The sequence below is a fragment of the Carassius gibelio genome, chromosome A2 (genome assembly GCF_023724105.1).
Source record: "Carassius gibelio isolate Cgi1373 ecotype wild population from Czech Republic chromosome A2, carGib1.2-hapl.c, whole genome shotgun sequence".
Lineage (NCBI taxonomy): Eukaryota > Metazoa > Chordata > Actinopteri > Cypriniformes > Cyprinidae > Carassius > Carassius gibelio.
In genome coordinates, this window is record NC_068372.1 from 21,645,142 (window position 1) to 21,672,536 (window position 27,395).

The following is a 27,395-nucleotide window of genomic DNA, read 5'->3' on the forward strand; positions in this document are numbered from 1 at the left end:
TCGGGATTTTTTTATATTTTGCTTTAGACGTCAATTTTTTGCCCTCGGCCAAAAACCAAGCTACAATTTCGTTGTTTTTCCATTTAAGATTGAATCCTTTATCGTTTAAACTAAGAAGTGTGTCTTTTATTTGTAATGCCTGAATTTCCATGATCTCCTGATCTACACTGTCACTGTATTGTCCCTGAAAAGCCATGTTTCCCGGTTAATTCTCCCCCCACCGGATTTCTACGGTCTCCGGTCTAACAATGGGTATGTCGACCCGTTCTAAAAATGTGTCTGTATGTGAAATGCAAAAAGCTTTCCCTCAACACTTCTAATAAGAAAAATGAATGAACTTACCACAGCAGTTGTAGACAGGGAAGAAGCTCAAACCTTATATCTTCAGAGAGAATCAATTTGAAATTAGCACTGGAAAGACGTCACTCGCATAATTAGGGAGATCACGTCGGGGTCACCACTTTGTAAGGTCCAGACACTCGGCCCAAGGAAGGTATCCGGTGCTGGATGAAGGTTTCCTGCGTGTTCTGTCTTTCAGCGCATAGAGTTATTCATTTTAGGTTAAGCTCAAATCTGACTCCATTTTATTATTTAATCTGACTCCATTTTCTTATGACCTCGAATTTAGGTTGAAATGCAAATTGGTTGTATGCCTTTTTAATTAATATTCTTCTGACATTTGATTATTCTAGTTAACTCTATTTTTATATTAACTCATTCATTCGGGTGCTCATGTTGCTAACAAGGATACAACGTAATCTACTAGTCAATAATTACAGAGTAAGACAGAATAGAATCAAAATGTAACAATTTATTTACAGTCAGGTAGATATGTATTTTGCCAATTACATATCCAATTGAAACACATCAAATCATATCAATACAAAACATCAAATTCTCAAAGATGAATCTAAAAGTAAAATATGCATACCTGACCTTAGAAAATACATAGTATGAAGTGAAGAGACACACAACACACTACGGGCTTTCTGGCTACAGAAATCGCCCTGATCCTTTTGCTGCAATCCTTTAAATACCTCAGACCAAGACAAACATCCCCCGAGATGAAGACAGAAACTAACAATTGGAATTTGCATTACCTCAGGTCCCAAGCCTGGGTGGTTTTACAACTCAATGGGAACAGGGGGTAATTTACATGGAGAACCCTAGGAAAGGACACTCCCATTACAGTAATCAAGATATCTCTTGACTCTTCAGATCTGTATTATCTTCTAATCTACTTTTGTGAGAGTGAGACCATTGTACCAGTTGCACTGAGACATTTCCAATGATACTAGACATGAGTGTTAGTTCACTTGCATTGACATTTTCATGTAATCATTTTGAGCAGACTGAGTAGAAGGAAGAATGGGTGAAGGGATTTAAAATGAAACAAATGGCCAGAAGGGAAGGAGGTCTCCTGCTCCTCCACTCTGTGGGGTGTCTTGAAGATGCCTGTGTATGTTTGTATTGTCTGTTTCTCAGGACATCAAAGTATCTCAGGTTCTTTCGTCCTTACAAAAGCATTTTTTGAGATGCACATTAAACACATAAAACATTAATTTAATTGATCTTTTAATTATTGAAAATCGAGCAAACATAACTTTTTGGTAAACAGGGGATTTACTATTAAAAATAAAACATGGAAGAAATGTGTGATTTAAACCTTTAAAAAAATAATGTTTGATTATTATTATTTATTTTTTTTAGTAGTAGGCTATGTACATTCTGCTGAACAATAGTAATACATACCTGGCAAATACTTGTCTTTAAACTAAACCGGACTTTTATTTTGACAGTTTGAGGTACCTTTGCATTTCTGTGTATGTGATGTGACGCTAGTTTTACTCAAATAAAACGGTCTAATGCTCATGAAGTGACTGTCAGAGCTGTTCTGGAGATGTTGTTCATGTGTTCACGTTCTTATTTAGTGAGACCGCAGACGCTGAAATCACCACGAGCATCACACGCGCTTAGTGTGTGTGATAAAGGAAGTCACGCTTCTGCTTCATTCATTAACAGAGACACGCAGAACATGCATGATTCATATTTAAATAGACTGTTCCGGCTTAATATTTAAAGATATTATAGTCCATACTGTGATTTGATGTAAGTGCAATGATCTATTTTTGATTAATTAATTCAAAATTTAGCAAATTCCGTGCCATTCCATGTTAAACTGTAAATTCCGTTTTTATGATTGGATTCCGCGATTCCCTCCGCGTTTTCTGCATCGCGGAAATCATAGGGCCCTAGTTGTGGTATGCCAGCTCTGTCTTGTAATGGACACATGCCACGACGTTCTCTTTACGTTTGCCCATGCCCTCAAATCAAAACACTGTTGACTCCTTGCAATATGCCATTTCGGACGCAGCGCTTGTTTCTCCTTCCGCTTTGTGGATGACGTAAACACGTGTCAAATTAAAAAAATCATTGCAAAAGAACCTGACGTAAGATTTAAAATACATTAAAAGAGGCTTCGAGGCAGAGGAATCATTTCAGCCCTAGTTCTGAGGTCATCATGGGTAAGAGGACAGCGCTCCCCCACCTCGCCCTGCAGTCAACAGCTGTTCATCCCAGGCCGGACCAGTCCCTGTTAGATTACTGATTAACCCGTCTCAGCACATCACATCCTGTTTAACCAACTGTGTCAAAACAAAGTCACATCTTCCCCTTAGCATCCCCACTTTGTTCCTCCAGCTGGAAGCTCCACAAACACATCCACACACAGCTCCAATCATAGCCCAATCTGTTAATTGCAGTCATTTCCTCTCTCTCTGTGGACCCAACTCCACCAAACTCCCCAGACACCAATTAAAGCTGCTAATTTGCAGGATTTATGAATTGCCGTCCCAGAGTGAGATGGCTATGGATGCATCTGTAGTGGGCTTACGCTGAATCTCTTATTATGATCTGCAAGAATTTGAGTCCTGCACTTTGCCCTGCTTTTAAATCACGAGAAAGTACCATGGAATTGCTGCTTTTGGACACATACAGCTCCAATGTAATGGCATTTGTTTTTGGACTTATGCCTTGTGAATGCACAATAAAATGTGTATATTGTCTGTTTTACACTGACTTCATATGTGGCTCATCCAGTCAGAGTTATAGGTTTATATTTTTGATTTATATTTATATAAGTCTATGTATTCTGTTTATTAAAGTAAATGATTCACTGGATTTAACAAACTATCCATTGTTTAATACCTACAAGAACAACAGAGTGCAGTAAGCAGTCAAACTACTTGCGCTACAAACCAGTGTTTATGAAAAAAATATAAAACCATTTTCAATATCAAACAGCATGAGCTGTTTAAAAAAATAAAAAAGCTGTTTATACAGCTAAAAATAACTAGAGATGATGACAGGTTACAAATGACTACACCCAATTTTACATCAAGAACGTGTATACTAAGTATTATATCTTAAGAAAAAATAGGTATAGTTTTTATTTTTTGTCATTAGTTATGTGTATTTTTATGTTTACATTTTTTTTTATTTGTGTGTGTGTGTGTGCAAGATTTTTGTCACACCACTCACTGCTGTATACAGTAATGTATAGGCGGAGGAGTAGTGCTGGTCAGAAACTTAACATGTTAATTTTTTTTCGTTGCTGTCATTAGTCTGTGGTCACAGTGGTAAAACATTTGCTCTCTCACGGTTTCATATGAGCTATTTATATAACATGACAGTAGCCGTCATGACTATACGGACCGTTTCTGCACCACACCTCCTCGCTCTTTTCTCTCTCTCACTTTCCCTGTGCTGACTCTAATGTTCTTCCACATGAATTGACAACCTCCTGTGGCCACGCCCCTCCCATTGTGCTCTGCCATTGTGATTAGACGGGCTGTTTATGTTTAAGGGTTGTTGTGGAGACCAGGTGGTTGGGCACTGTCTAGGTTGGCCCATGAGAGGGCAGGAGGGTGACGCTCCACAGCCTCCGCGGCTGAGTGACACAAAGCATCTTCTGTTCTCCTTTGCAATATGTTTGTGTGTCAGGTTGTGCACACACCTGGCAGGCACTGTGGGAATTTGGCATTAGGACATATATGAAACGAATGAAAGTCCAACATAACGAAAAAACTAATGTGGGTGAAAGATCACTGTATAATCAGCCAATTCATTAATGTAAACTGTGCAATAGACTGGATGTTTGAGTATCTGCTTAACAGTGATGTAATCTGATTCTTTAAAAGTGCACTGAATGTAGTGTTGGGAATCAATAGCCCTCTTATACAGAATCAGTTCCATTAAACAAAACAAGGACAGTAGATTTTCTATTGAGCAGCATTAGAATAAGAAATTGTTTTTTTCTGAGCTCGCAGTATGTCTTTGATAGAAAAAAAAATCACTGCTGAGTCAAAGGCAGTAAAAAGAGACAGATCTTTCTATTGCGGTGTTCTCGCTAGTTTCACACAACCATCAAACATACTGGGACCAGTGTTTGGCAATTAGTGAACAAATGACTCAGAGTGGTTCTTTTTAAAGAATCCACTTTAAACTTAGGGTTGATAGAACATTAGAATCAACCGAAGAACTCACTCACACAGTCAATCACAGTGAGTAGCGTTTGATTTACTAAATTTGAGTGATTAGGGTGTTTTTTGTTTTGTTTTTGTTTTTTAACCAAGAACTGTATGTGTACTTAAGGCTTGTGAGACTTAGTGTAATTATTGATTGTTTTTATATTACAGTGCATAGTTTAAGATACACTATAGTGTTCAGTAAGATGTGTGTGTGTGTGTGTGTATATATATATATATATATATATATATAATATTTGATAGAAGCAAGGCAGCATTTATTTGATCAAATGTAATTTAAAAAAAACTTTTGAACAGCGGTGTGTGTAAATAAACAATGCTTTAATATTTATTATTGTGTTTTTTTTTATTTATTTTAATTTAATTTAGAACTGTATATAATTAGAGCAGAATATGTTTCCGTGTAAAAAGACGCTAGATCAGGGGTTGGCAACCTATGTCATGATGGGATAGAGGGATAGAGGGATAATCACTGGCACGTAAACTGCATACAGATGTACATTTTGAGGTAATAACTTCTCATAGTCTCATAGGAGCTATAAATACTATTTAAGTGTGAGAATTAACATGCGCTAGTCTACGGATGCGAATGATGCACATACTAGGCGCTTCAGATCAATCCTCAGGGGTCTCACAGCGCTTGTCAATGTCAAAATGACTGAGATGGCCAATCAAATCAAAGTAGGCGGGGTTTACTGTTTACAGAAGCAGAGCGTGAAGCGTCAGTTTAACGTTAAAGAGAGTGAGGTAAGATGAAGTGACATCTTTTAATTACAGTCAACTTTTAATAATCCATTTTATGATAGAAATGTTAAATGACCGACTGCTGTGTCTAGTGATGAAAATTTTTCAAAAATATGGCCATTTTGAGAGCGGTGTAAATTGTCTGTATCTGTCTCCCTTTACATACAATGAAGCGACTTTGCCCCCTTGTTGTTGGCACAGTGGTTAACCAGAAAAATTAAAAATGGCACGTCATGCCGAAAAGGTTGCCGACCCCTGCGCTAGACCATCAACGTCCGTATTTTAGTTCTGCAGCAACTGATGCTTCCCTGTTCCCTCGCTTCATTGTTCTTCTGCTTTCCTCATATATGAACCACTATGATCCACTTTTATCATGTGGTTTGTCATGAGAAAAAATAAGAGAAGTAAGGTTGTCCCATTTGTGTTCAAACAATCAAAGTGTTTGTGAATCACTCAATAGGACGAACCATGTAAGTGACCTAAAACGTTGGGGAGTGTGTGCATATATAATGTAACTGACACTACCTATTTAGCTTAATTGATACCTAGTGTTGAATTAACATCTATTATTAATCATACATAAAAATACACAAACTGCAACATTTGGTAACACTTTATAATAACTGCACACTATTAATCATTAATTAAGCATAAGTAAACAGATAATTCATAACATATAAAGCATTAATAGACAGTAATAAGCAGTTTATAAATACAGATATAAATGCTTTATTCTTGATTTAAAAGCATATCTATAATGTGTTTAATAATTGTATTTTCATGCTTCATTCATGATCAATTTATCATTTCTCAATGAAGTATAGCATTATTTACAAACCAGTTATTTAGGAGTTGCCAGTGATTCATAAGATCACAAGAAATGTAGTAAATTCAGGTAGTTATAAAGCATTTAGTAGTGGTCAGTTAACTATTTATGTGAGCTCATCTAAAGTGAGGACTAGTTATGCCTTGTAAAGCATTTATAAAGGATATTTAAAGGCTCAGTTATCTTCTAAACAAAAAACGGAAACAAACAACACAGTGATACAGAACATAGAAATATTAACAGCCTTTAAAGGGACACTAAGTAGGAATTACTCCCATCTAGTGGTGAAATTGTATTTTGCATTCAAACTAATTTTGCTCTCCAGCACCTCGCTTTTTCAAATGCGCGTTTCATCTACGGTAGGCGATATGTACCAAAAAGCTTTGACAGGATGTCTTCTAATAGCACTTCGTCAAACTAATGATTCCTTTGAACCAATTCAATTTAATGAATGGTTTAAACAACTGACCTGTCCACCACTGAACTCACGAGACGTCTGAATTGGTGTATAAAAAAATCTGTAACACTTTACAATAATGTTCTATTTATTAAACTATTTAATTACATTATTTAACAATTACTATTACTAAACTGCACTTCTACAACATTGTTAATTTCAACATTTAGGCTATAGCCTTCTTTGTTGAAATCAAAAGTTGTACAGTATTTGTTAACATAGTTAATGCATGGTGAAGTAACATTAACAAACAATGAACACCTGTGTTTTTATAAACTAAGATAAACAAAGATTAATAAATGTAGTAACAAAAGTATTGCTTTTGGTAAGTTCATGTTAGTTAATATGTTAACAATTCAAACTATCCTAAAGTTACAGACAAATAATTTGCTCTAATTTAAATAATACTCTGATGTTTAAATCATTTAAAATGAGAATGTAAGTGTGTTCACCCCATTTTTGTTTGTAAGAAAAAATTTGATTAGATTTCATATCGCAATATATATCGCAGAAAAATTTAATATCGCAATGTCATTTTTTCTCAATATCGTGCAGCCCTAACATACACCTAGAATGCTTTGAGGGTTAGTAAAACACAGGCTAATTTTCATTTTTGGGTGAACTATGCCTTTAATGGCACATATTCCCATTTACATTTATTCATATGGCATTGAACGATACTTCAGAAATTTACTTTTAATGTTCCACAGAAGAATGAAAGTCATGGGTTTTGCCGCAACATTAGGGTAAATAAATTGTGTTTTAGGAGAACTGTTTTTATTATTATACAATTAAAAGTAAGTAACTGAAAGAAATTGCAATGTGATTCTGTTTGGTTGTGGAGAGTTTAATTTCTTGACAAAGTGGGATCCTTTAAAAGCAGGAGGCAGATGAGTTTTCTCCGTCTTGGCAGTGATTAGCTGTCCCAGGCATTCCCTTGTCTGAAACCTCATCCCAGACAGGTGGTCTCTTCTTTAGCTGAGGTCATTCCAGGCAGGGCTGAAGGGGTTAGGATTACCCCTTCATCAGACACATGCAAGTGTCTGTGATCATAGAGATGTACTTTAGGCCTGTCCCAGTCAGTGTCACACACATGCTCTCATGCACAGATGTTTGATCTGCTTGTGACATATCTGCATGAACCATGGTGTAGCACACGTGCAGACGAAACACTAACCTGACTCATCTGTTTTACCTTTTCATACTCTCATAGTTGACACATACTTTATTACTTCAGATGTCTTACAAACGTGATGATATCACATCTTCATCCTGTATCACACATGGAGCTTTAATCTAACACATGCACACTCACTTCCTGCTTGTCTGTCTGAACCTTCCCTGACCTCTTGGGTTAACCGCTATTAGTGGGCTCCGGTTCCATTACGGGGTCACAAACTGGCAGCTTTTGGGATCAGCTGGCAGCCCCCCTGCAGTAATTGTTTCACAAACAAACATATGGGAGCACGTAGGACCATGTCTAGGACATCCGCACGGTTACAGTCTATTATAAGCTTTCAAGAGTCTAGGTATCTCTCTACCCACCCAGCTCACTGCGGTTAAAAGAATTGGCCTCACAGCTTAATATGTATCTTCTAAATTATCAGATCAATTATCAGGGTATGATGTTCATGGTTATTTTATTTAATATTTTTTCTTCACTGTAGGGATGGATCAAAATAGTTTACTAGTTACAGCTAAACAACTTTAGCTGTTGTTTGTTTAACATCATTAACAGTAGCATTTAAAAACAAATACTACTGATTGGTTAATAATTACACATGCATACATTTTTTATATATATATATATATATATATATATATATATATATATATATATATATATATATATGTGTGTGTATATATATATATATATATATATGTATATATATATATATATATATATATGTATATATATATATGTGTATATATATATATATATATATATATATATATATATATATATATATATATATATATATATATATATATATATGTATATATATATATGTGTATATATATATATATATATATATATATATATATATATATATGTATATATATATATATATATATATATATATATATATATATATATATATGTATTTATGTATGTATTTATGTTGTTCTTATACAGCCATTGTCAAATGTTTTGAGAATGGCACAAATATAAATTTTTACAAAGTCTGTTGCTTCAGTTTTTATGATTGCAATTTGCATATACTCCAGAATATTATGAAGATGAATTGCAATTAATTGCAAAGTCCTTCTTCGCCCATGAGAATTAACTTAATCCCAAAAACATTTCCACTGTATTACAGCCCTGCCACATAAGGACCAGCTGACATCATGTCAGTGATTCTCTCATTAACACAGGTGAGAGTGTTGAGGAGGACAAGGTTAGAGATGACTCGGTCATGCTGATTGAGTTAGAATAACAGACTGGAAGCTTTAAAAGGAGGGTGTGCTTGAAATTATTGTTCTTCCTCTGTTAACTATGGTTACCTGCCAGGAAACGTGCAGTTATCATTGCTTTGCAGAAAAAAGGAATCCAGACCAGTACAGAGTTTGCTCAAGAATGGCAGCAGGCAGGTGGGAGTGCATGTGCATCCACAGTAGGCAGACTTTTGGAGGATGGCCTGGTGTCAAGAAGGGCAACAAAAAACCCACTTATCTCCTGAAAAAAATCGGGCACAGATCTCCAAAAGGTACAGGAAACTCCCCAGACCTTGATACTATTGAGAACTTGTGATCAGACCTCAAGAGGCGGGTGGACAAACAAAAACCCACAAATTTGGAAACTCCAAGCATTGTTTATGCAAGTATGGGCTGCCATCAGTCAGGATGTGGCCCAGAAGTTGATTGACAGCATGTTAGGGTGAAGCGCAGAGGTCTTGAAAAAGAAGGGTCAACACTGCAAATAGTCTTTGCATAAACGTATTGTAATTGTCGATCAAAGCCTTTGACAGTTATGAAATTCTAGTAATTATAGCCTCAACATCGGACAAAAAAGATCCAAAAACATTGTAGCAGACTTTGTAAAAATTTATATTAGTGTCATTCTCAAATTTTTGTTCATGGCTCTACAACACATTTTTTGCCTTTCAGCTAGGATTATATTTGATATAATCCCTACACAAACAAAAAAGACTAATAATAATAATACAGATTAATATGCATATAAATTATATAACAACTTCTATTTATAAATGGCCTTAAAATAACATTATCTGTGTCTGTCATTTGTGTTTCCCCACAGAGGTTACTTGATCTAGCCTTCGGTTCTGTGGTTGCATTTCCCTTCCAGAGAAATGAGTGTTTGTTCTCTCTGGTGCATTTTTTACGTCTTTCTAATGAAATACTACGGCAATACATTTATTTAGAGAGCTATATGCTGCTTTTTTGACAGGTTTTTCATCCGTTTGTCTCTTGAGATTTTAACTGACCCTTCTGTCATTGCAGGGTTTCATTTAATATCTGTTTTCACACAGCTGCCGCCCCCCTCACAGAGCATGTTGGGTAACATCCTTTGCATGTACTCTGTCATTGCTGATGCTGCGCTTTAATCTAGAGGAGATTTGGAGTGAAAGATGAGTTCAGTTGAGGACAACATTTTTTTTAAAATGAGTTTTTTGCAGAGTTTATGTAACAGGACTTTTTGAAGGACTTTGTCAGGACAGATGTGATTTTCATGCTAGATTTCAGATGACATATTCACACTTAACTAAATGTTCCCTTGCCTGAACACCTCAGGGAGTGGGCTTTATATGCCGCTGCTATATTTAGTTTAAGATCACATTAATTATGTTCCTGAGGAAGTTAAATGTTTTGCCTTCTCACTCAGTGAAATTGTGACTCTGTGGTTTGTGTTGCATTATTTGGCATAATTAATATATGTGTGTGTGTGTGTGTGTGTGTGATGCTTTTAATGGAACCTACATTTAGGGTTGCAATAATCATGGAAAACCTGCAAATATAAGTGGATTTTCAAAAAAATATAAATACACAGGCCTTGAAAATTTATACAAAAACTAATATAGTGTTAAAGGTCGTGGAAATCTATTTCGTTTATGCTGTACATGGAGCTTCTGGAACCTGAATCCTCACTTACTTGCAATTGAAGTCTCTTTTGCTTCTTTTTGTATAACAATAAATATATATTTCTGTAAAATCTATGTTAATTCCAATAATCCGTACCCAAAATGCAAATGTAACAAACTCGATTAAATTACTGTAAAAAATATTTATAAACATGCATTGCTTTAAGACAGTTGGCAACCTTGTATGTTGCATTATACCCAGAGAGCTAGTTTAACCTAGGTTTTCTACAGTTTTTAAATGGTTCTGCATAACATTCGTGCAAATTGAGTCAAATAAATGAACCTGCAATGTATAGCCTTCCATATGCAATCAAGACTAGTTCAGTGAGATGTAAATGAGAATTCTCAGCTCTGAAAACACTATTGAGTTCTTTCCAATGGGGTGAATAAAGGCCTTTGAGAGGCTGTTCCATCTGCTGGTTTTGAGAGATCTCTGATCCTCAATGTTCACTGGCCTTTTACTCTCCCAAGAGAGAAGCTGTGATTTGCACATAGCTGGTATGAACAGGCGCAGGTGATGCCCTCATCCGCCCCGAAATCAGAGGCAGGGAATCTGTACGGGATGCAATTAAAATTCCTTAAATATATCTTCTTTGCTGCTGCGTTGACAAAATTGACAACTATTTTTGAAATTCAGATGCTAGTGGCACACGCTTTACACATTTGTAATTTGAAATTTTGGTGTTATTGAACGGTTATTTTCGTATCTCTCGTGACTGGAGAGTCTCAATATGCATAGATAATTATGGAAGATATTGTGTTCGATCAGGAGTTGTCAACTGCTATCCCAACAGCTTCACACATTTCTTAATGGGATATGAGATCCCTGGAGAAGTCACCTAATCTCACGCATCCATATGTTTATATGCTGCCACTGTGCTGCCGAGCACGAGCTGTCGTCTCAAACAGACAGGCTTTAGATTGGACCGACTCCCACCCCTCCCACACATTTCACCTCCATCTATCCGCAGCCGCCTTGAGTGGAGCGCCTTCAGTCTCACTCGTTTGCCTTCCAGCACTTATCCAAACACCCATTAAAGCATGTCTGTTTACACAGTTGCATGCTTGTTTGCAGAGCAGTAAATAGAAGAACTGTTTGTGTCGCTGTCAGTGTTGAGCTCGATCTCTCCTAACCTTTTTTGTTCACACCTAGGGCTGGGAGATTTGATTTTGACCAATTATGATTAATAAACAATTGACACAATATATCCATGATGATCACTCTCAGGTGATATAACATAAAGCAACACTGTGAAGGGCTCATGGGCCATTAAAGGGATAATTCACCCAATAAATTATATTTCTGTCACCATTCAATCAGCCTCATGTCGTTCATGTTCATTTGACTTTTTCCATGGCAAATAAAAGATTTTTAGCTGCAGGTTAGTGTATAGAGAGCCAAATGAATCCTAACAGCTTAATCTTAATTCTGATTTCATATTTAATAGCAGAAACAACATTTTAAATGAGTTGGTAAGTTTGAGTTTAAGTGCTTTATTTGTCTGATTTTATTAATCATACAAATATAAGAAATACATTTTCATACATTAACATGTTATTGTATAAATGCACTTATGTTCAGAAGTTTGAAGTTGGTGATTTTAAGAAGACTCGTATGCTTTCCAAAAATACAGTAAATCCAGTAATATTGTGAAATAAATTGTATTACTAATTTAAACCATTTTCTATTTTAATAGATTTCAATATATTTCTGTGATGGCAAAGCTGAATTTTCAGCATTATTACTCCAGTCACATGATCCTTCAGAAATCATTCTAATATGCTGATTTTGTGCTCAGACATTTCTTATCAATGTTTGAAAATAATTTAATATTTTTGTGGAAACCATGATGCACCTTTCCAGGATATAGAGTAGAATAGAAATGTAAAAAAGTATTTTTTAATAACTGTCTTTTGCTGACACTTCTGCTCAAACTTGCATCCTTGCTGAATAAAATAACAAGAAATAAAAATTGAATCAGTGCAAGTAAAACACTTTTTTTAAACCTTTTTACAATAAACATTTTAGATTTACTATAAAAACTTGCTCTATATGACTGAAATGATTACTATGATTGAAAAAATAATAATACATACATTTTTGTGAAATATCAAGTTATGAAAATTTCTTTTATCCTTCTTTTAAGCTTTATTCACACTAAGTTCCCGTTTTGATTCATTTATTTTTTCTCAATAAGTCTCTATTTTGGTCCATTCGCTCTGTTATTGAATCAGTTCTCTGTCCGTTTAAACTCCTGATCTCACGTTGATTAAAGAGCGTATGTTTTTTCTTCATATCCATCATAGCATTGCTTTAAGCTAATAGCTTATGTGGAAAATAGTCATGGGCAAGATGACTGCATTCACTAAACTGAGCAGTTACACCCGTCCTCTTGAGACACATTGTGTCACTTTCTTCTGCATCTGTGTGGTGTCCATTTAGCCCTGCGGCCTGGGAAAAACTGAAGTGAGGCCACTATTGGCCCAGTCGCCTGATCCAGAGTGACATAAGGGCATGGCTGACCTCTGACCTTGAGTCCTGACATGTTCTTTCTGTGTCTCGTTCTGGTCAACCGTACACCAAAACTGTCAGCCAGAACTGATTGATGAAGCTTAGCGAAGGTCTAAATGATCAATTAATAGACGAGGAGGACCGCCAGTAATGTTCTCTGACAAGTGCTTGCACTCGTTGGTATGTGATGTGACCGTTCCCAAAATGCACTCAAGTGTCGCTCTGAAAGTGACCCAGCATGCATCTAATCACTCAGTTCTTGCTTTCAAAAAGCAGATTTTTCTCTTAACAGGGTTTGTTTGGTTGCTCTGAGAGAGATGCAAAGAATTATGAGCTTCCTGGTGTCATTTTCCCCCACAGCTGAGATTGAATCCTGTAAAAGAGGTTGATTGCCCGAGTGCATGAGCAACACTATAAACTAGTATAACACTGCTCTCTACAGGCAGCAGTGTGCAGAACACCACACAGTCCAAGTACAGCTCTTCAAAGGTGAAATCAAAGCTAACATGAATGCACTTTCTTGGTCTTATTGTGCATGGTTAGGCATGTTATTTTTCAAAGAAAGACTTTTGTAATCTCAAAAAAGTCTTTGTAATCTTTTAATCACAATGTAAAAAAATTGCTCCGCTTCTGAAACAACTTTCCTTTCAATCCCTTTATCTTTTTCAGCCCTTCCCGATACCCGCCGAAGTCCATTTTTTCACAACATAAGTCAGACAGTGGAAGTGGGTGGTCAGTAATTTTATACACTGTATATACTTTTATCCCGTTGGCTGACACATTTGTGAATGGGATTTGCAGCATGTGTGTGTTATTCAGTCAGAAGTGTAGAAGGCAGCTTTCTGCCACCGAGATACATCTGAGACCGCGCTAGCTGGCGGTGGTGGAGACTGTTGTTATTTTTATAAATCCATTTGATGCAGCAAGTGCTGCAGAATTTGCTCACAGCAGCGTTTAATGAGTTCAGTGTGACTCATTTTCTTATGAGCAGCATCATTGTCCAGAGTCTATTTTTGTGAGGTGAACTGATTAAATAAAGAAGAGAAGAGAGTCTGTGCCTCTCTGAGGACCCTTGTCTATTTCTGCAAGATCTGAGGGAATACGTAGTGGCATATTTTGGGAGTTCCGATAAAAGCGCTGCTCAGTCGTGAAGTTTGAAGAGAATCTTTGCTGACATGAAGAGAGGCTGTTTTTGTGGTGGTCCTTTTCTGTGGCCACCCGTACTGAGGTGTCTCTTCTGTCCCCTGTGCACAGATGTGAAGGGGCCGCCCAGTCACCACTTCTCCTGCGGCCAGTCGCCATTCACAGAGCCCTGCGTCTGGGAGAGGAAGTACTGCATCCTGACCGATAGCCAGCTCATCCTGCTTAACAAGGAGGAAGAGGTAAGAGCGCTCCTTCCCTGTGCTTCATCACCTCATTCTTCTGTCTTCCTCTCTCTCAGAATGAGGAGCGAAGGACAGTTAAATGAAGACGTGCAGATGATGTTTGTGCTTTCTTGTACATTTCCCCTCGTGAGGGGTAAATACATCGTTTGCTGATGTAATTTACTGACCTGAGCTCTATTTGGATGGAATTAGTTTTCCAGACGTTTGGGTTACAGTTATGAAGTCTGTTATAAAATCCGAAAGCAAATTTACCTGACCTCTTTAAAGGGATAGTTAACTCAAAAATAAAATTCTGCCATCATTTACTAACCATCAGTTTGTTCCAAACCTGTATGAGTTTCTTTCTTCTGTGGAACAATATTTTTGTAAAATCAGTTGATGGTCCCCATTGACTTCCATAGTATGGAGCCAGGGGGACTATGGAAGTCAAAGGGATCCAGAAACTGATTGGCTACATACTTCAAAATAGCTTCTTTTGTGTTTAACAGAAGAAATTAATTCATGCAGGTTTGGAAGAACTCGACTGTGAATAAATAATTACAGAATTCTCATTTTTGGGTAAAATGTCTCTTTTAGGAAAACTATTCCCATCTGATTAGGTCTTGATAGTTAAAGAGCCTCGTTTTGAATGATTTGTTCTCTTCTTTAATGACTGCATTACTCTCGTTGTGCAGACCAACCAATTTAATCTTTAAAGGGAATAATCAATTCTATTAATTTACTGAAGTAGTTTCTAAATGACCGATTGCTTTCAGATACATTTAAAAGGTTAGTTAATTAATAGTATTGTGTACTCTGTGACCTCCACCCACTGACCTCTGAGCTCTGACTTGTTCCCAGATGCCATCTGAAGTCCATGAAAGCCCCACAGCATCCTCATCAAAGGTTCGCAGCCTGAGAAGGACAGTCAGTGTGCCCTCTGAAGGACAGTTCCCAGAGGATCCACCAGAGGGAACCTCCATGTCAGGTAAGATTTAAGTGGCGCTTCTGTTATGAAAGCAAAACTATTATTTATGCCCCGGTTCAAAAGGTGTGGAAATGCTGATTCAGACAGTAGCAGGACCTTTTAGCAGAAACATTTTTGCTCTGTCTATAGGGTTTCAAAAATGGCACTGCAGGCAGAGCATGAGGTGAATCATGAACAAAATCATGTCAGTAGGTGCATTTGTAACATCAGAGCCATAACTCCTGAATCCACTTCTACAAGCACAGAGGATCAGGATAAAAAAGCAGTGGATTTAACCACAACACTGCAGACTGGGCTAAGAGAAACACCAGATTGGGGGCGAAAATATGCATGCTAAAAACTACAGAATATTTCACAAAACAAAGATCTGTTGTACAAATGCATACTTGTTATGTGCGTATATACACACACTGCCCTCATTATTTCAATATGAGATACGAGATACCATTGCATTAGTCAGTAAATGTGTTGTTACAAACTTCTATGACTGACTGACTTCTGTGAAACACAAAATAAGACATTCTGAAAAATGTTTTGTCTGCTTGTTTCATATAATGAAAGTCAGTGGGGTCCAAAACAACACTGCACCCTACTGACATTCATTATATGAAAGGGGAAAAAAACACTTTCTTCAAAATGTCTTATTTGTGTGCAACAGAATAAAGTCAAACAAGTTTTCAATGCCAAGAAGATAAGCAAACGATGACAAAAAAAGCAGGTTAATATTCTGATTTACCTCTCCATATCTGCACCTTTTTCTCATAATGATTCATTATGTCTGAGTAACTTGGGTACGTTTGGTCTCGCAACCTCTGTGGGCCGAGCAAGCTTGTGCGAGGAGGAGTATAGAGGAATGTCATCTTGTAGAACAAAACTCACTGTTGTTACTGTGTTAGTTCTCTCTCTCTCTCTCTTTGGACAGTGTTTCATTCCCGCTCAGGCCTAGGGGGGCAATAACTGAAGCTGCCCTCTGACTGGTCTCACATTCAGTACCAGTCTGTGTGGGGGGGGTGGACACTGACCCAGCGGGCCGGTTGCTAAAGGCAGCGGTCAGAGAAATGCTCAAATCTCTGTGACTAAGAGAGTCATTCATTCTCAAGACCCTCCTAAGCTGCACCGCCACGGATTCAGAGCGAGAGAAGAGGGTTATTTATATGTTAATGTTCGCTCTGTTTGACAGTGAGACACTCCACAGCAAGGGTGGATTTCCGTGGCCATTCAGAACAGGCTGTTAGATTCACAGCTACAAAAATGTAGTGAGATCATAATGTGATTTTCGGTTTGTATGGTTTTGAACAGTGAATCATATATATTTTTTCTTTTGTTGCCATGAGGAGAGATATACAGGTGTATCTTATTGAAGCTCCAGCTCTGGATTTCTCACAGTTGTCAAGACAATGAGGTTCTGACTTCTCCCACATAGCAAGCAGAGCTATTTATGCACTTGTAACTAATTGTGGATGTTGCTTCCACATTTGTAGTATTGTTACAATGAGAAAATCTGTTTTAAAAGGATAGTGAGCTCAACAATAAAAAATAAAAAAACTCTGTCATCATTTACGTACCCACCTGTCATTCCAAACCTCTACTTTCTTCTACTAAACACAAAAGAAGATAATTTTTATGAGTGTTTCAGATATTTTTGTCCATACAATGAAAGGGGTACAAAACAATGTGAAACCTCTGTCATTGTAAAAAAAAAAACACAAGTCCATTGTGTCTCACATGAAATGTAAGTCATACACATTTGGAACTAAATGAGTTTGAGTAAATGATGGCAATTTTCATTTTTAAGGTAACTATCCCTATACAATGCAATATTTGAAAACGGCATCCAAACATTCACTTTAACTTTTTTGTTAGTAGTAATGAAGCATTTAATTGGGACTAAAATAGAATAATGGAGATCTGTTTTGGTAGATGAAATGCATCTCTTTCTATTGTTGCACTTAAGAAAATGTCCAACTGATTTTGCTATTTCTACATGTTGAGGCGAGGAAGATGACTCAGCGTTACAGAATCTACTAATACTGGTCCCAAAGTCTGTGTTTTTCCCCTGAAGTCCTTGTGCAACATGGTTAAGTTTTATTGGAACAAATAAAATGATGAGAATAGTTCAGTGAGCAGTGTCATGGGGCATGCTGTCCTTAGAAATTATTTTATTACGTGGTGGACAAGGCAGATAAAAAAAAACCTCCTGGCGTATTTAAGGCAAGAAAAACTGCTACTAGTGTGTTGATAGCAGAATATTGTTGTTTTGCTTGTTGGAAGAAGGAACAAAGTGGATGGATGGCAATTTTAGGAGTATCATTATCAGCTCTTTCCTGCAATTTTCTCAGTGCATCATAAATGCACGACATTCTACTTGTTTGCTTTGACCATTTGAATGGAGCAGTGTAAAAAAATATTTTGAGTTTCAGAATTTTAGATCAAAATCAGTGTTATATTTGCATAACACACTGCAATTGGTCTGAATTGTGATTGTCATCTTGAGACCATCATCTGATGTTGCATTTTGGATTTTGCTCCTTAAATTTGTTTTTAGAAATCCATTAAATCCTGACCCTTATGCATTTGCTGTTTTGGGTGAATTTTAGAGAAGTGAAAACCTGCAAAATTGCAGTGCTGGGCTTTTAGGGTTACAAAATTTCACAATGTTGTTGTCTATAAAAGGAATATACAGTATGATTTGGCTGTTTTAAAGTTTTCCTAGCCAGTACGAAGGCTGAAATTCTGATAAGTTCATCTAAGAGCTTTCCTCTTTCAGTGTCTAAAGTGTCAGGATCCTGTAATATTCCCACACCTCATAGACTCCCCTGTAAAGTAACTCTAAATATATAGTTATACGCCTGACATGCAATTGCTTTGACCACTATAAAAGCTTTTTCAGTGAGCTAGAAGACTGAAACTTTAGTCCATTCATCTCGGAGCAACCATCTTGCACTCCATAAAGTTTAGTCTGGCTGTGATTTACTGAATCAGCTTAGTTGTGTGCATAACATTAAAAATTGTTTACTGTTAAGTATGCATTTCTGCAACATTTGATTCTTCAGCTTGTCTCGTATTTTACACATTTTATGCAATGTTGCAATATTCCTATCACTAAGAATTGGGGGGAAACCACAGATCAAATACCTAAGGATTGCAACATTTGGTCTAAAACAGTCAAAAAGTGTTGTCCATTGGCAGTGACCACATTGTGTGACTTTGGCATGGCGGGAGATTGAGATTGCAAATATTTCCTTGCCAGACTTGTTGCTATGATACATTTCACAATTTGAGCTGCTGTTATATGTAGCTTCAACCCATATTAAGTGGAAAAATAAGCATTTTTTTCATTGATTTATACAGCTGGTCAATGCTAATTGCCAGCATATTCGCACACATCCAAATTCCATTTACACTGAAAGCTTAAATCATATGTTTCTTTAAAAGGATTTTGCTGCATTGCATCATTCAGAAAATGTTACAGTTTTTCACTGATTTCTAATGACATTCTATTATTTTAAGTTATTTTAAATAAAACTAAAGTAAGAAATGGCATTCAACACAATGATTTGCTGCTAGAAAAATACGCTAAGTTGTACATCCAGTTGCTTCACTTCCTCTATTCATTCCACTTTATTGTTCTGCCGCAGTGAGGGTTTCCTGTTCTTTCTCACGCATGTAACAGGTGAAATGTTTTACTTCAGTGTTACACAATAAGTGAAATATAATAGTGCAGCAATATTTTTTGTATTTCTGTTCTGTATATTATAAGGATCAGTGCTAGATTGACTCATTGGCACCTTTGCATTAAAGTCATAGTTTTTATTTTTATTTTATTTTATTTTCTGGTCACCCTTATATACAACCCAGACAGCACATGTACGTCTGGCCGACGTCGGCCCAATATCGAAACGTCGGCCTCTATACCTAAAACATCTATAAAACATCGGCCTGGCGGAGGCCGATATCATTTGGTCAGTGCTCTGTTCTCCAGCTCATCAATCGTCGGCCCTGAGTTGGTTCACGACCGCGGGCCGATGCCGCGCTTTGTGTGCGCGTGCCCAGTATTCGTCTCTTTTAGCCACCCAGAGAGAGAGAAGAGGATAATCCCAGCGACATCTGTGGCTCTGAGGTAACGTTACGATTTCACTTCAGCTCAATTAGACAAAAAATACTACTTTGTTAATTCTGTGACACTGAAAAGGTACTGCGTTTATACAGTCTATGGGCAGCTAAAGAGTCTGGCTCATTTTCAGCGATTTTTTAACATTAATGTTAACGCCTTAATGCGTTTTCAGAAGTTTCTCGGAGGGAAAATGTAAAAGCGGATTATTAAAGAGAAGTCCTGACTGCTTTTTCACCGTATTTTTCACTCTTTTACAGGCTTCCAGAAATAATCCGGTGAAATAATATGGTGAGCTATTGTTGCTGTTGCTTCTGAACTACAAAATGATTTTTAAATGTATTATTGAATGAGACTGTACATTATAAATGTAATGCTTTAACTCTAGATGTTTGTTTGTGTAAATGCTGTGTGTGCGGTGAGTCCTGCACGAGCGGGGAGCAGAGTTGCCATGGAAACGGGGCGTCAACACAAAAACCGTTACTGGCAAACAGTAATCTCCGTCTCTCGCTGCGGTTTACACTGTTTTAGGTAAGTTTAGTCGCTAAAATCACACAAATATTACATACAAATGTTCCTGACGCGTTTCTTACTTGTTATTGACATGTTTCAATTAAATTTATTTTATAGAAACGGTTTAGTGTCTTCGGAAAGTCCGTTATCATTTTAGCAGTTTTCAGGTAACGTTAGGCTAACTCTATAGACTGAGCTCTTGTTGATGAAACTCTGGGCTTTTAATCAAATCTTCGATTTGATTAAAACAAAATGATTTTTAAATTAATTATTGAATGATTATTGAACGAGACTGTACATTATAAATGTAATGTTTTAACTCTAGATGTTTGTTTGTGTGAATGCTGTGTGTGCGGTGAGTTCTGCGCGAGCGGGGAGCAGAGTTGCCATGGAAACGGGGCGTCAACACAAAAACCGTTACTGGCAAACAGTAATCTCCTTCTCTCGCTGCGGTTTACACTGTTTTAGGTAAGTTTAGTCGCTAAAATCACACAAATATTACATACAAATGTTCCTGACACGTTTCTTGCTTGTTATTGACATGTTTCAATTAAATTTATTTTATAGAAACGGTTTATTTTCTTCGGAAAAGTCCGTTAGCATTTTAGCAGTTTTCAGGTAGGCTAACTCTATAGATTGAGCTCTTGTTGATGAAACTCTGGGCTTTTAATCAAATCTTCGTGTGTGTATGAGATATTTTGATGGCTCTGTGAATGTTTTGCTGGTGATTTGTCAGTTTGTTATTGGAAAAGGCTGATTTACTGAATCGATGACGTCACTTACAGTGAGAGTGTAATCGGCTGAAATCAAGTTCACATTAGTTTTGATATTTCATGATAAACAGATATTAATACAAATTGTTCTGTGATTACAGGAGGACAGAAAGAAACTCTACAGAACAGAAGTGAAGCTCCAAGATTTCAACATTTATGAAGGGAGATACTGACTTAGAAATACAGGTGAACTGAAGAAGCTCATGAAATACATGAATATGCCTTTTTCAGAATACATTTCACCAATTTTAAGAAGTCCCTGACATCATGACGTAAGTCACACTCAAGCTAAAACTAAAAATATAGATTGTGTTATTTTAAGATTATATTTTTAGTAGTAGAATATGTATATTACATATTATTATAATTGTTATATATTATTCTGTCTTTTATCTCCATTTCACCTCTACTCTAGCTTGTTTCCTTCTAATGAACCTGGAACTGCAGAGTAAATATTGTTGACTCTGTGTCAGATTGCTTGTTTTGTTCCTGGACTCTTCAGTGATGATGAGCAGAGTCTGAGTGAACCTGCTGTCAGACAGTGAGTACCGTGGGGTTTCAGTCAGGGCCTTCAGTAAACAACTGTTAGATACCTGTACACATCTTACACATCTCTGTTACAGCTAACGCAGCCATATGTGTAAAGGTGCGGTCACACTAGCCTTTGAACGTGCAAAATTATTTTGGACGCCACTGCGAATATGGGCGGGAGCAAGATATAACGGTTTCCCCTTATCACAACATGGGTTAATCTGTGCTTTTACTGTGTCTTTGGCGATGGTGTCGAAAGCGTCTTATTATATTGCACTCTGTCTCTCTCTCTCTCTATAAATATACACACTAAACAATAAAAAAATATAGAACGTGTCCTCATTCAAATGTGCCATCTGTTCCTGTTTCCATTGACACTGCGAACCATGCAGCTTCTTTTTAAATTATCTTTTAAATATGTATTATATAAAATAGGATGCTGCACTACGGCTAAAATTAGCACTTCATTTTTTAATTTCTGTACAGAGAGCTCACGCAGTGACGTATCGATCATCTACTGGTCCCACGACTTCACGTGATGCGAATTCGCAGGTCAAAGTTCACCAAACTTGAACTTTCGAACGCAGCGAAATGCGAAAATTTTCGCATGAGCCTGGGTTTCCGGTCTGACGCATTCGCATGCGTATGAATGGAAGTCAGTGGAACGAAAAGTGCAGTGTGACCGCCCCTTAATGCACATATTATGCCCCACACAGGCTCTCAACAACAATGACGGGGCTGATCAACAACTTCAGCAGTAGGCTAGATTAGTGTGGGTTAAAGGGATAGTTCACCCCAAAATGAAAATTTGCTGTTAATTTACTTTCCCTCAGGTCTTCCAAGGTGTGGGTGACTTTTTGGTAACAATTTATAATAAAGTTCAGTTGTAAGTCACTTTTAAGTGAGTAGTTAATGATGAACTAATCATTTACAAAACATTCATAAGCGCCTAATAAGTGATATACTAATAATTTGTGTACTTTTTGTAAATTCATTTTAAAAGTCATTTACAAGTAATTAGATTATGATTAACTAATTATTTACAAAACATGACTGTGTTCATAGAAATAAATGATGTTAATATTTTTATCTATGTTCTGTAGATTAAGTTATAAATAATTTACAAGTGACATGAATATACATTCACTAATGATTAAGTAATATGCTATGATTTACACATCTTTCATAAGCAATCTTAAAAAAAATAACATCATGAAAAAAATCAAACAGATCCTTAATGGTTAATAGTTAGTAGTTAATATATTATGAATCACTTATAAATCATTGAAATGTCAACATTGTACTATTATCTCACTGAACATTATAAATCATTTACAAAGCTTTCTGCACCCCCCAATCTAAAGTGTAAACTACTCAACAGTTGTAAATGTTTTACAAACTTTGTGGTTTCCAGTTGTGTGTGCGTGTATATATATATATACATACATACACACATATATATATATATATATACACACACACACACACACACACACCAACACACACAAAATCAACCAACCTGTAACCGGAAAGTTTACATTTACAACTGATGAGTAGTTTACACTTTAGATTGTGGGTGCAGAAAGCTTTGTAAGTTATTTATAACTTAATCTACAGAACATAGATAAAAATATTAACATCACTTATTAATCATTTATGAACACATAGTCATGTTTTGTAAATGATTAGTTTACCATTAGCTAATTACTTTTATTACATGGCTCTGTGGGTACTTGATTCTGATTGGTCAGTTGCGACATTCCGATGCATGTTATCCCTGGATAAAAACCTGTAAAATGTACTAACACAGGCTCATCCGGGTAACAGTAGTTGGTGCTGTACTCTTGCTTTAACTATTTTTTTTTATTGGTGGAAGCTGTGCATTTGTTTAGCTAATAAATTATAAAAACTGTGTACAACAGTTGTGTACAATTGTTTAATTATGTCATCCTGGTTAGGGTTGGCCTGATTGACGATTACATCGTCCATCGCCGATGGCTGATAGACATCACGATGCTGCGCCGGCAAACAGCGTCATCAGCTGCAGTATCTCGCCCGTGCATCTGTTGTCATGCGACAGAGAAGTCACGTTCTATAGAGAGTTTCTACAGACAGTTGTGAACGTGCTGACAGCTGGTTGCCCAGGCTATGGATTAAAGGTAATACTGTTGTAAGTAGTGTTCATTTTCTCCTAAATACCGATCATTTCGCTTCATTAGACCTCAATGTATCACCAGTAGCCACCGGTATTGATTTGGTCTTGTATTATCAACTACATTATTATCAACTAGAGATCAACCGATAGTGGATTTTTCCAATACTGATAGCTAGTTTGGACCACACTGGCCGATACCGATTTATAGAGGGCGTGCTGTCATTGAATGTCAAAATTTGATTGGCTGATGATTCTGTCACTAATGCTTGTAACATATCAGATGTGACTTCTTTCATCAAAAGGGTAGAACCATCTGTAGTGCTGGCCATAGACTTTTTGTAATGTAGGATATTCCAGGTCAACCTCAACCAAACTAATCACAAGCAATGTGTGAACATTACACAAATGTAAATGATAACTAAATAGTCTGTAAAAGCATTTTTCACACAATTTTGTTTTTTATAGGGCCAGCAGAGCCCTGCTCACCCTGACGGCCCACCGCTGCTGTCAGACAACATCTCAAAGATGCTATAAACTGCAGGACTAGTAAGTACAAACTTGAACATGCACAACTGTTTCATAAGTTTGGGAAGGTATGGTTTTTTTTGTGTTTTTGAAAGTCTTTTATGGGAACCACAGTTTAATATATGAAATGAAAACAGTTCACTACAATTTAAAATAAGTTTTCTATTTGAATATATTTAGAGAAGTCATTTATTCCTGTGATGGTAAAGCTGGATTTTCAGCATCATTACTCCAGTCTTTAGTGTCACGTGATCTTCAGAAATCATTCTTATATTCTGATTTGCTTCTGAAGAAACATTTCTGACTATTATCAGTGTTGAAAACCGCTGTGTTCCTTCATTTTTTCAGGATTCTTTGATGAATAAAGTTTTAAAACAGTACAGTGTTTGAAACAGAAATGCCTGTTTTAACTTTTGATAATTGATAAGACAGTGATAATAATTGAAAATGTTTATTGAGCAGCAAATCAGAATGATTTCTGAAGGATCATGTGACACTGTAGACTGGAGTAATAAAAATTAGCTTAGATCACAGAAATAAATTACATTTCACAATATATTCACGTAGAAACTGTTGTGTTAAATTGTAATATTTCACAATATTATAGTTGTTTTACTTGCTTTTGATCAAATAAAGGCAGCCTTGGTGAGCAGAAGAAATTTTTCTCCAAGATGTAAAAAAAAAAAATCGTACTGACCCCAAACTTTTTAACGGTAGTATAAATTATAAATTACAAATATAATGTTCCACCTACTGAAATGTATATTCCATTCTAAAGAGATGCCTGTTCCACAAATAATACATTTACAGGGATCACATGAAACACTTCATCAATAAACTGATTTTTGAGAGCATTAGTGGCAGTGTGTCGATTTTTGTTTATTGATTGGTGAATTGGAAGTGGATGTGTGTTTATAACCTACTTGTGATTAAATCAGATATATATATATATATATATATATATATATATATATATATATATATATATATATATATATATAGCAAAATAAGCTCAAATTGAGGCAGCAGCATCTATGGTGCATGGCCTGTAGTGAGGTCACTAAATTCTAATACCAAGAATTTATCAAAGTCCACTAAAGGAAGTAAAACCTATTGGTATTTTACTTTGAAAATAGCCTTCCTAATAATATTTGGGGCTCGGACACACTTTTTTTTTTGTTGTTTAAATTAAATTAAAATACATAGTTTAGTATTCACACAACACATCTAATAACCATGCACTCCAGTTATATGTGATTAAATAAATAATATTTTGTCTGAAATAATATGAACAGCAGCAGCTATTCTAAACGTTCTCCTTTTTATTTCCTGCCTCTATCTCAGGATGGCCATCCCAAGGTTTCTAGAGATTACAGCAGCTCCAGACTGAATCCAAACTCACTCGTGAAGACTTCAGATGACACCAACGCTCACAAAGACTGTAGACGACAACTGTACATGAACACACAAAACATTGGACACACAAAACAAATATTATCCTTATTTTGCCTATAAGGGTAAATTTGATGATTTTCAAACTGCTTTATTGTAACGTCTCTTATATCTGTAAATGAACAATATTTACTCTCTGAGTTATGTGGACCTACATGTCCCCTTTTATTTGTAAGCATCACTTTAAAAATGTTGAAAGATAATGTTAATGTTAACTGAATGCAAAACTAGAGACTTGTTTAGTAAGATTTTATCAGAAAATATTTTTGAACTTTTATCATGCAATTTAAAACATTTTAATTGCTTAATTATATTGTTTACCTGGTTTTATTTTGTGTTTATGTAACTTTTTAAAAAGTTCTTGGCATAAAGTTTGCATGCGATGCTGACAGCACTGAACACATGACTTTTTATTATGAACTAGATGGTCTTCCCAGTGAGTCTCAGTCATCTCTGGCTTTTTAAACTGTAACCTTGAAACATGCATTTCCTGTAAACCTACTTTGAAATAAGTATTGTCAAAAGGTGCTATACTCATACAACATTTAACCATGCAAGTACTGTAGTAATGGTTATTTTTGTTTTTACTATGGTTTTACTGCAAAAGCTGTAGTAAAATCATGGTTAATGTTCAAAAGACTACAAATAATCCCGAATTATCCACTTTTGATCAAAGCATCTGGTAAATGTTATTGTATTTGTACATGTAATATGAAATAAATGTAAATATTAATAAAGTTGCGTCTGTTCTTGAGAGTGGTGTGTATTGTTTTATTATAAACCAGCGGCGGTAGCCGCGGGTGGTCCGTAACGATGAGCAAAAGTCCGGTGAACCGCGTCCACGCTGAGCGGCCGGGATGTATCGTCCCAGCATCGGCCGGAGAGCATTTCCGATCAGAGGCCGACGTCGCCGAGACATCTTGCCTATTAGCAAACGCTCCCTGAGCGATATCGTCCCGATGGAATTTTGTAGGTCGGCTCGACATCGGCACAACGTATGTGTGCTGTCTGGGAAAGCCTGTTTGACTTTTTCTTCGGGGGAAAACAATATAATTGCCAGTAAATGTCTTAAAGGCTATGGTGCAGGTTAAACACTACTTTCGATTAATGGGTACGTAAAGCAGTCAAGATATGTATATAAAGTTAGAAATGTCTCCAAAATGGTGTTAAAGTCCAGTTTTTGTAGTTTTTGGTTAGTAACGGTTATTTTTTACGCAATTCGGCGATGACGTCACATGAGGTAGACGTGCTGGAAGGTAGCCCCAGCCTTGCAGCTCAGCAGCTACTAGAACTAGTTCTAGCACTCAGTGACTATGGCGTCTAACTGGGATGAGGAAGAGGTGGAAAGACCCACAGTTAACATTTATGATGGCCCACAGCCATATAATTTCGAACCGTTTAGACGTGACAGGGCGAATGAGGAAATACCGAGAGCCGATGGCAATCAAAGACAAATAAATGCATGGTCAGAGGAGAATGACTGGAGAGTTGGTGAAGTGTCCTGGTGAGTTGCTACCATTTAGAAACGAAGCAATGACCGCTGGAGCTAGTAGTCTGTGAACAGCAGTGCATACAATAACAACTTTTTTTTTACTGTCAGTGAATAGCACCGAATAAAAGTCAACGTTTTCTTTATATCTAGTGACAGTGATTACCTATGGGCTAGCTTGACAGTCCCACCTGTGAACCCCTACTGTTAATTTCTAAGCTTTTACCACCTCCTCCGGTGAAAATGTTGTTTGCAAACGTAGCCGACGCCGACGGCTGGTCATGTCTTCAGTGTGATTATTGTTGATA

The 27,395-nt window shown here is 36.6% G+C and overlaps 1 protein-coding gene and 1 long non-coding RNA gene across 5 annotated transcripts in view; both read left to right on the forward strand.

Moving 5' to 3' along the window:
* Nucleotides 1–27,395, forward strand: part of LOC128030986 (ras GTPase-activating protein nGAP) — a 99,976-nt gene that overhangs the window by 37,587 nt on the left and 34,994 nt on the right. For all 3 annotated transcript variants that reach the window (XM_052619134.1, XM_052619129.1, XM_052619120.1), the window contains exons 2-3: nt 14,441–14,568; nt 15,412–15,538. In XM_052619134.1, coding sequence (XP_052475094.1) covers nt 14,441–14,568; nt 15,412–15,538 — 255 coding nt within the window. The remainder of the gene's footprint in view (nt 1–14,440; nt 14,569–15,411; nt 15,539–27,395) is intronic.
* Nucleotides 19,575–26,335, forward strand: LOC128031123 (uncharacterized). 2 transcript variants are annotated; one of them, XR_008188041.1, is made up of 9 exons: nt 19,575–19,658; nt 19,910–20,180; nt 20,280–20,630; nt 20,730–20,780; nt 21,037–21,207; nt 21,351–21,476; nt 23,425–23,625; nt 24,087–24,167; nt 25,491–26,335. It is a non-coding gene; the product is annotated as an uncharacterized LOC128031123 (long non-coding RNA). The 2 variants fall into 2 exon arrangements; XR_008188043.1 differs by having other exon boundaries at nt 19,580–19,658; nt 19,910–19,940; nt 20,488–20,630.